This window comes from Marmota marmota, unplaced genomic scaffold, assembly GCF_001458135.2.
Source record: "Marmota marmota marmota unplaced genomic scaffold, marMar, whole genome shotgun sequence".
In the NCBI taxonomy this organism is placed as follows: Eukaryota; Metazoa; Chordata; class Mammalia; order Rodentia; family Sciuridae; genus Marmota; species Marmota marmota.
Window position 1 is genome coordinate 16,665,406 of NW_025999982.1, and position 11,288 is coordinate 16,676,693.

An 11,288-nucleotide genomic window follows, 5' to 3' on the forward strand; every position below is an offset into this window, starting at 1 on the left:
TGGATACCTAAGGATTTGGTTTCACTTCTCTTACCATAACTTAAATTGCTCCAAAAAGCTGACAAGTTATTTAATCATTATAAAAGGAAATGAAGAAATTCTGCCTTGAACATAACACAACTCAAATGAAATGACAAATGAGTCCTAAGCCACAATGTTATGTGATGCCACCTACCAAATGTCTGCTCTTACACAGCTCAGAGTGCCTCCAGCTACCTTCCTTAAATTACCACCTCTTACCATCTTTAGCATGTTGCTGGCAGTGGGAGATACTGCTTTTCTTAGTTCATTGTGCTTATTTACAATCTCACTTTGAACTTCCTTTCGAGTGGTTGATAGAGCATTCAAATCTTGATTCTAAAGGGAAACACAATTAGAATTATTTTAGCATACTTGAAAATTCCATGTAATAATTAATAAATCTTTAATTTTTTAAGAGATTAAGAATCATTTTTAAAAGTGTTTATTTCAAACCAACTTTAGTTGTTAAGCATTGCCAATGAAACTAAGCCAAAGCTATGACTTTTAAATGGAAAAGTAGACCATTGAAGTTTAGAGAATGGGGATGTAATTTATGGCATGACAAATTAAAAAATTCACTGAGGCCACAAATGCCAGTTTTGGTTTTAAGAAAAAGTTTCCTTTTCTCTGACTATATGAGTGGTATTATTAAGTACATGGTAGAAACCATGAAGACATTAACACTCCATTAGGCTGCAGCAAGGAAATGTTAAGTGTGGACAAACATGATTTATTGTAGACTTTAGGAGTAACATTCACCTGACAGAGTGTCAGGTGTCTAGATGAGAAATATTTAGGCATAGACCAAGTGCATATGTAGTGCTCCATATGTAGTAAAAGAACTTATGTATTATGTAGCAAATTTTGTAGGATCACTCAAAAGATGATTTTACCATATTTTAAAAAAATGTCCAAGGCAATTTGAAGGGAATGAAGTCATTCAATTAATGGACTATAGATGACTATCTTTTTATTACCAGAAATGTAACTGAGAAGATATTAATTCCCATGCTGATATTTGAGTTTATTTATTTATTTTTGTATATGTGTGGGTCTGGAAAGTAGAATGAGGTTGTGTGAATTGTTGGCACAAGAGATAAAAGTGATTTGCTGATCCAAATTTACACAACAACATGCTATCTTATAGGAATGAGCAGGAATTTCAAATATAAGTCTAAAGTGGCAGGAATGCTTTAGATTTCATATTATTCCTTGGGATCAGTTATCCTCCAGCCCTCCATACTGAGTACCCTCAAGACTCTCCAAATTCTGTTCTCATAGATGTAACCGCATTTTATTGCTGTTATCTAATAGTATGTTCATTACTCCCTCCTGCTTTAATGTTCCTAAGAACAGGGACCATTGCCATTGTGATGCTTTGTTCAAATAGATCTCAGCACAGCTACTGACTAAAGTGGAAAGAATGCCCAATGTCCTACAGCAATAGTTTAAGGACTCCACAACAAAATTCATCAGTTTGACAACTGAATGCAAAGTGGCCAATTTCTGTGTTTTATCAAAGCAGAAAGTAACACCCCTAGATATTTCCTGTTGACCTCAAAAACCTGATTAATGTAGTTTCATTTTAAAACACAAAAATGTGGGTTTCTTAGAAAGAAGTAATGACTTTTTACTTCTTACACCATCTTGCTTTATAGATAAAAATTCTACTGATGAAGATACATATTTGGTTTTCTATTTAAATATGAATAAACCTTTTAGTACCTGATTAGAAATATTAAAAGTGCACAGTATAAAATTGAAAATTAGTATCTAATTTAAAATGTTTAGATTCCATAAGCAATATGGCATAAGTAAATCATTATAATACCACATAACAAAAATGACAGGAGGAATTTTGTGACATATTGAAGAAGGCAGGATGAATTGTATGTGTTCAAGATCTAAAAGACTATACAAAAGATGTTTCTGGATCTCTCTGTCATTCCCCTTTTTAAAACTTTACACGTGATGAACAGGAAACAGACCAGAGAGGTAACAGGTCATTGGAAAAGTCATACAATATAATCTTTATAGAAAATAAATTGCAAAGACAGGAAATTACTTGTATGAAACCCTCAATAATGAGAAAAAAGTCTCCAGATTAATAGTTTGATTGTGTTAACACAATTACTATTATTATTGTGTGTCAAATGAGGTTTGAACTGAGTTGTAGTCCTAGGGAATCCTAGCTTGACTTGTGGGCAAAAAGCCAAGAGCTGTGTGAGAACAAACAGCAATGGTCAAATCTAACATCCAGGAGTTTTTCTGGTGAGAAAATTAAACATATTCTCTGGGAAAGACACACCCCATCAAAAATCATGATGATTGGCCCTGTTCCTGGGGTAATTTAAGAAAAGTATCATGTTATAAATAAAGTATTTGGTTTCTAATCATATATGTTATAAGAGTATAGGAAAAAGTCCACCTAAGACCTATAGTAATTTTTTAAGGCTTAAAAAACAAGTATGATTGTTCTAGCACAGTTATCTGTCAAAATTAAATATAGTGATGTATGTGATGAAGTCATGCTAATTTGAGATTATGTACATATATTATTCATTTTCTGTGGGGGTGACACTGAATTGGATTTAACAAGCACACTTCTTGGAATAGGAGGAATTTATTAGTTTAAACACATAGACATGGGTTGTCCTGCTAGACACAGGGTTCAGGCACATGCAATTTTAATTTTTTGGTGGTCAATTTAAAAAAGAAAGAAAATAGGCGTAATTAACAATAATAGATACTATATAATATATCCAATATTCAATTTCATTTTCATAAGTATTAAACATATTTCTCTCTTTTTTTTCCACTTTGAATTTTTTGTTGTATATTTTAAGTTTATGCCCATATTGATTCAGAGGAAATGTATATCCAGTGCACTATACACTCATGTAGCTTGGGTGTGTTAACTAGCCTGAGCTACCAGTGAACACTTTGCCATGTTTTAGACCTGGTAGCCCTGTTCACTTTTGGAGATGGATCCAGGACCTGGTGTTTCCTCCTGGTTGCCTGAATTGTTCTGAAAAGATAAGCCACCTTAGCCATACCTCATTTCCATATGCAGGAAAGAATGAATGCAGCATGGCAGCCAGGAACAGCAGCACTGAATATGATGTCATCACTGGAAGAACAGAACACAAGGAACAAAGACCTGCATTAAGATGCTCAGTACACTGTAACACAGGTGCAGGGAGTAATGAGCTGCTTATCCTAGATTGATCAATAGGGGAACATGGGATGTGCCACATGCAGCAGTAGAATGATAGTGTGATTGTGCTGTTGAAGCTCATCTTCCAGTAGGATTGGAAAGAACAAGGGAAGTACTGAAGTGAAGCCCCTCAAGCACACCTAATGATGCTAATGCCACACTGACCTGTGAAGTTACTGACTTTGGACTCCAGGAATGGCTTCTTTAAGTTGACCAGAGCTAGTAATAGTTCCTAAGTATTCCTGTTAGAGGTATACTACTGCTATTAGCCCTTGATGGTTACTTGCCATCCTTTTTGTAAATTGATATTTTTTTTCCAATTTAGAAATTAGCATGTGCCATTTCCTAACAGTAGAATGAAAGAGAATTCAGCTGCAGAAGCTCTCCAGAATGGGGTCATATAGAACAATTGGAAGTGCTAAATTGAAGCTCCTGAAGCACATCTATAAATACGAAGGACACATATCCTTTTTTCTCAGTGTCACTCTTTTATCTATTCTCTATAGAAGGTTGAGGAAATTTAAGGACTTATGCACCATTAAAATTTCAGTAATAGCAGTATGAAAATGTTGACTTATTTATTCTGCAGTTTTAAGAAAAGCAGAAGAAGAGTTAGGAGAACAAGTTGATAATCATGAAGGCAGTAAAGGAAGACCATGGAGAAAAATTATTTTGTGTGAAGCTGACACAAAAGATTAATATCACAAGGAGACTTCTTAATGTGTCAGAGATACCTGAGGCCATACTGATGGAACATAAGTGTTTGTACCTGGTACAGTAATAAAGGAAAGGGTTCAGTGTTAAGAATCTGGGGAATTTGTGGGTGTTGATGATGCTTACCTTATCTGTAACTAGCTTTGTGGAATTCAAAGTTAGAATATTGGTGACATAGGGTCACTTCATAGGGACTTTGTGAAGTTTGAGTACATACATTAATATGAAAGCATTTTGAAAAAAAATAGAAATCATCACATGCTACAGGTATTAGCATTTTCACTAGTATTTTCTTACCGTGTGGTATACTTGCTCCCTCAGCCATCAAGGAACCCCTCTGTTGCCAGGCCTCCAGGGACTACATGAGATAAAGACAGGCTTCTGACCCTCCCTGTGAACACTCTGTGTGTGTTGAGGTAAAATGTTTTGACCTCTTCATTCAACTGGAGACAACTCTAAAAGCTTTTGTAGCCTCAGAAATACTGAAGCCACACCATGCCAAATCTCCACTTCTACTTCTGTCTAATCTGGCTTCCTTCTCCACCCTTCCTTAATAATTGATTCCAATCTGTGACATAACTCTTTAAACAATCTTTTTTTCCCCATAATTCTACTGAGGACACTTTGCTTACTTATATTTTCATTATCCTTTGATCATGTGCCTCTCATAACTTTGATCAAGTTAATCTTTAATCCTGACAGAAACTACATCCTTCAAGAGCATTTCTAAGTCCTTCTCCCTGCAAAAAAATCATAAGTGAACTCAAAAAGTACTGATCTTCTCCCTGGATAAGATCATTTAAAGTCTGTACAGTACACTTTTGATTAAATCATGTTTTCATATTGATGTGCACCATTTTATTTATCTAATTTTTTAATGTTCATCTGGCTTTTTTCTATAACTATTGTGAGATTGTAAAGGTTAAAATGCCATCTTCAATGCTTGTGGCTCAGAATTTTTTATTCTGTACCTGCTCAGGGGTACTGCAGAGTTTTAATATCTCCAGAGGACTCGCTATTAGCCTTTATACATGCATACCCCTCTGACAGCAGCCTCAAGTAAGCCTCCTATAGATTTTGAGAGCAAAAAAAAATGCATCTTTTCTTCTTCCTCCTTTTTTAAAATCAAAGACAATTCAATGTTATTCTTTAACAAATATTGACCATGTTTTGTGCACTTTAGCATATAAGGCATTGCTATACATAATCAAATAAATAAGACACATTCCTGCCCTCCATTTTCTAGCATACCATTAAGAGAGCCTGATGTTCATGTATAGTTGTACCTCACAGTGTGAACTGGATATATTTTATTATGTGTGCAAAAATGAAGAGTAATGGTTTATTTTCTCTGATGCTGACCCATGTCTGGTGAGAGATGGGTAAGAATCTAGACAATTTGTGGGTTTGGGAATCAACGTTTCTAATGGGGCAAACATAAAAATGCTTCTTCTTCTTCTTCTCCTTCTCCTTCTCCTTCTCCTTCTCCTTCTCCTTCTCCTTCTCCTTCTTCTTCTTCTTCTTCTCATTTAGCTCCACCTATCCCCTTTCCCTAGGGCTGCTGCATACAGTAGTGTAAGTGGAATACGAACTGTTTGCAGATTCATTTGGTAGAGTCATGCAAGAAGACTTGGGAAGGAATTAGGACAAAAAGCTTCTCTTCTCTCTTGCATGTAGACACTTTCTGAATGTGTGCAGTGCAATTTTACATTTCCTTCGCTGTTTGCTCATAATAGACTCTAGATTGTTTTATATTTTCTCACTTTAAAACAGTTGTTTTGCTACATTCTCCTTTTATATACCTTTCTATCAACCTTTTTCTGCTTCCAAAGAGATTAGTGATTTCTCCTGATAAGGTGAGAAAAGCCAAATCCAGGAATTTCAAAGGTTTTCAATTTCAAGTGTCAATGCTGTATTACTAATTAAAAATCTATGCGGGAAAAATGTCTTTCTGGAAAATAAGTGATTCAACTATACTATCACATTTTTCTGCTTCTTTGCATTGATTGATATTAGGAATATCACCATGTTTTGAAACACTCACTTAAGTAAGAAAAGGAATTATTTTCTCAGATTAGGTGTGTGTTGAATGTGAAGTGGACGGTAGTGTGTATTTCAGGGTAGGGGCAAGCCTGAAGTTGTAATGAAAATTATTTTTTAGCTCCTGTTCACATCTCAATACTATCATGGCTTCACTTTTATTCATTACAAATATTGGTAGTAATGGAACAAGCACTTTGTCTGGAATCAGGTCAGCAAGAAAACATGAGGGAAACATAAATCCATTGTGTGAGAGGAACTGAGAAAAATTAAGATATATGTAATATAATTGCTATTACAGTTTTACCTTTTTTTCTTCCAAAACCTATGTTTGTTTGATTTTTTTAAAAGCCATATTTCCTATAAGTTTTTACTCTACTATTTCTGCCAAATGATCAATTCTTTCTAATTTATTGTCTTCTATTTTTTTTTTAAATACTCTATGTAGGAACTTAATGATAAAACATTTTTTTCATCTGATTCTTTTATTAATTTGATGAATTCACCAGTGAATTTTCTAATTTTGGATCATCCTTTTAGTCCTAATATAACTCTATTTAATCATGATATTTTTAATATATGTTTCATATTCATGAGTTCAGTGTTTTTAATGATCTTTGAATTTCATTTATGAAAATTGGCTTATTTTATTTACTGGGTTTATTTAAATCCATTTTAGGAATTAATCCCAGAATATTTCCACTTGTTGCCATTCTTCAGAATACACATTAGGAAGAAAGAACATTTGGAGAAAGTAGACATAATAAGTTAAAAAGTGGCAGAAAATTTAAATGATCCAGGGATTAATTCTTATAAAAGATGAGGATGATGTGGTTTGGATGTTGCCTGCCCTCCAATGATTCTTATGTTGAGAGCTTAGTCCATCAGGGACACTATGGGCAAGTAGTGGGTACCTTTTAAAAAGTGGATCCTAGAAGGAGGTCCTTAATTGACTTGGGATCACCCCTTCGGATGGGGTGAAGTAGCTCTACTACTGTACAGCTCTACCTGTACAGTTCTCTGGGAGGATTGTTTTAAAAGTGTCCCCACCCCACTCTGGCTTCCTGTTTGGTAACATGACTGCTTGCTCCTGCATGTGCTCTGAACATTGCTATCCTACCACTGTGGGACACAGAGAAGAGGTCCCTCACCAGAGCTGAGCCAATGCTGGCACCATGCCCTTAAACTTCCCAAACAGTAAGTAAATAAGCCTCTTTGTTTGAGGTTAGTCTGCTCAGGTATTTCATTGCAGTGATGCTTAATGGTCTAATGTATAGATCTGTGTGTTTGTGTGTGTGTGTGTGTGTGTGTGTGTGTGTGCTGCTGGGGAATGAACCCAGGGCCTTGTTCATGTGAGACAAGCACTCTACCAACTAAGCTGTATCCTCAGCCCGAATGCATAGAATTATACTAAATGATGTATAGAACTATTTCATAAATGCAATGCAAACAAAATATTAATTCACCAATTTAAAAAATGCATTAAAAATAGTATGATTAAGTACAGTTATAACAGGTATGCAAAGATGAATCTATATTGGTAAGTTCATTGGTGAAATTCATTACATTACATTTATTACATTAATATACTAAAAATATATGACAAAATGTTATCAAATTCAATCTATACATATAGCTTTAAAAAGATGGAGAATAGAGGAGACTATTAATTTGGTAGCAAGAATATTTTAAATATCTGTAGCAAATATAATGGTTATTAGAAAAATTCTAGGCACTTTGCATTTAATATTGGTAGCAAAGAATGACTAATGATATTATTTAACACAATACTGAGACATCCTGATAAAATAATTAAAAAGAAAAAAATGTGTGATATGTGTAAGTCTTGTGAAAGAGAAATTAAATTGTTTTCAAAGAACATGATCATCTATCTAGAGAATACAACTACTTTGCAAGAGGCACTAATGACTTACAAAACACCATTGCTATATGTTAGCAGCACTCACCTAAAAATAAGATTTTTAAAAGCCACTTATAATAGTAACAAAACTATAAATTATCCAGGAAACAAAGATTTTAAAAATTGTTTTATGGAGAAAATTTTAAAACTCTAGCAAAGAACATAAGATTTGGTAAATTAACTTGTTTTCATGCTCTTAATTGGTATGTGCTAACATACTAAATTTATCAATCTTAAGGTAATTTTATAATTCTTTTTAATTGAAATAAAAATTCAGATTGGTCTATAGTAACTAAGTAATCTTTTAAAAGAAAAGCTGGGGACCATTGCACATGCCTTTTATACTAGCAGTTTGGGAGGCTGAAGCAGGAGGACACAAGATTTAGGACACCTTGGGCAATTTAGTGAGAACCTGTCTCAAAAGAAGAAATGAAAACCATGGGGAGGTACCTCAGTGGTAGAGCATCCCTGAGTTCAATGCCCAGTACTGAAAAATAAAAAGGATAATTAATTGAGGGATCTTTATTGCTTAATAAGATGGACTTCAAACCTTTGTTGAAAAAATTTAATGTTATTATAGGAGCAGATAAATGATATTGACTGGTGGAGATGATGAGAAAATGTAAGTGATAGACCTAACAAAATAGCATTAAAAATTCTAGAGGAAGAACAAGATTATCAAGCATGTGAGATTGGTGAAAATGTTTAACACATCTAACTAACTAACTAAATAAACCAAATCTTATTTAAGCATTACTATAAAGGTAAATGTATATGGATTATATTTACAAATAGATAAAATAATTTAAATATCCCTTTGTCCTAAGTTAGTAACAAATATAATTGCAACAGAGATGTGGTGATGGCATGTTTTGTGCCAGGCACTGTGTCACTCAATATGGGCTTCATTTCAAACTAATAAAAACCTGCGTGGTAGATAATGTTACCCAATACCCTAATTTATAGATAGGAAATCCTAGGATCAGAGATGTAATAATAAAATACTATAAACTGTCAAGTAGCAGAACTGACTGGTAAATCCAGGTTTTTTGGTTTGAAAGTCCTCACTCCCCAAAGAGGATAATAGAGAAGTTTTAAAGGATTGTGTAGGACAGGAAAAGATGTTTTTAAAAACATCAGCAAATGTGCTTGGAGTGGGTGTATTATAGGTATAGATATACTGACATACTAGTCACAGAATAGACAAGTATCAGATACAGTGTTTTCTACCTTTAAATGTAGTATTTAATCCTGACTCTGGTCACTTTCTTTCATGTCATCATGTGTCTATGAGGCAGCAAATAGTCTGTGCCAACATCCAAAGTGTGCAATAAAAAAAAAAAAGTGTGCAATAATGTTAAACTTCATCATGTGAGAATCTTGAAAAAACTTCTAAATATGAATAACTACCTTGCCAATTCATAAGATGCATGTTTTGTTTTGATATCACTGGAATTCATAGCTGTACCTGATTTACACAACTTGAAAACTCCAACACTTTTTTCTCTATTTACCTCTGCCTCTTGCAAGTCTGAGCTTAACTCAGGGTCCCTGATTCATTTCCCCACACATCATTATAGAGCAGCTCCCGGGCTTGAAACTTGTCATCAATTTAACTTCTTTTGATCCGCCTTCAGAAGTTTAGTCACACAGGCAGACATTCTAGATTTTGGGTTTAACTAGCAGAAGAAGCAACACTGATCCTCTCTAGCAATAGTGTAAACATTCCCAGAACTTCCTGAACAGCATTTAGCCACAGGGAGAAAAGCAATAATGTTCTCTCTAGTGGTGTGTTATTTCTCTCATGTTGGCTTTTGGCAGTTCTATGGTATATTCTCCAAAATCACTTCTTATGTCACAAGTATAAAGTTTTATGTTGAAACTGCCTTCTTAAAATATACACAATAGACATAATACTAAAATTACCTGCATAAATGTGACAGCCAGAGTAGTTCAACTTTTGATTGGAAAACTTCTGAAAGTTTATCTTTTTCTTTTTGAATTGAGTACATTTCATGGATAAATTATATTTTATGTTGATGATCATTAATAAACTGTTTTTACCAATTTAAAACTATGAGCAAAGATGACTTCTCATTGTTATATATTCTAATAATGTCTACGTTAATGCATAGCCACATGTGTTCATAGTAGTAAAAGTCACTGATGCAGAAGTATGCACAGGCATATAATAGTTTTTCTTTTTCTATTAAATAGTTCTAATGTAATTGCTCCTGAAAGTCATAGGCAGAAATTGGATTATCTTACAAATTTTAGAATGAAAAAATTCATTAAAAATTCACATTTGAAGTGATAGAGCTATTTTTGTTAGCTTCTTAGCTTAAAAAGTATATTGTGATAATTACTCAATAGAATTTATTAGCATAGTTTTGAAATTAATAGATAAATGCATCAATTATATCATTTTGCCACTAACAAGTTATTAATAAATTGGCATAATAAAATATTCATCCTGAAGTAAAGGAAATACCACTTACCGTTGATTCTCAGAACAGGATGAAATATTTGTTTCATCTGTTGTAACAAGGTGGAGAGAGAGAAGTCAGACTTGTATATATATTACACCTATTTCCTGCTTTGGCAAAGTCTGGTCGTGCAAGTAAATCTTGGTCAACAAGGTCTGCAAGAGCATTTGTCATACAAGTGGTTTCAAATTTCATTGCTATTTGTCTCACTGAAATTTTGACATTATTTGATGATTCTCCACATTGCTATCAAAAATAAATTGCTATAAATTTTTACTAATATGCATTTGTAGTTCAATGCATATGTTGCTATAATTTATCCACATTTTTGTCAATTAATACTTTAAAAATTCTTAACCAAATTATTCTCATTGTAACAGAGTTTTCAGGATTACTTTATAAGAGTAGTCTTTATTGTTAAGAGCTTAAGATTTATAGTTTGATGAACAGGGTCAAATTTCTGTACCAATATATATGGGGAAATAATTTTTTGACTTAAGTTTTGAAATATGCGAATGGGAATAATATTACCTTTAAGATGAAAATATGATGGGATATGTTCAATTGCTTTTCTTGTAGTATGAATTTTATTGTTATTGTTTCCTACTTTGCGTGCATCTTTTCTTCTGTGTCTGGACAAGCCTGCCCCTAATGCTGGTGAACTATGGTATTACATATAATTTTTATGAGAGGTTGTTTGACCTACTAAGCTAGAGGTAGAAATTCTCATGCAAAGTGGATAAAAAATGAAAAATACATATTTAACTTCTTATTCACACTTACTAATTTTTCTCTAATTTTGTATTTATATTTTTATAATTATTATGTGTACCATGCTACATAAGGTATTTTGCTTGCCAAATATTAGCACTTTCATTATAAGCTAAAT

General features: G+C 33.5%; 1 protein-coding gene across 1 annotated transcript in view; it reads right to left on the reverse strand.

The window, feature by feature from the left end:
- LOC107143660 (cysteine-rich secretory protein 2-like) overlaps window positions 1-10,463 on the reverse strand; it is a 100,216-nt gene extending 89,753 nt beyond the window's left edge. Inside the window, exons 1-3 of the mRNA XM_048805462.1 lie at window positions 10,412-10,463; window positions 3,078-3,151; window positions 241-357 (exon numbers count right to left, since the gene is read on the reverse strand). Of these exons, the coding sequence (XP_048661419.1) occupies window positions 241-357; window positions 3,078-3,151; window positions 10,412-10,448 (228 nt within the window). The 5' untranslated portion in view covers window positions 10,449-10,463. The remainder of the gene's footprint in view (window positions 1-240; window positions 358-3,077; window positions 3,152-10,411) is intronic.
- Between the last annotated feature and the right edge of the window lie 825 nt (window positions 10,464-11,288).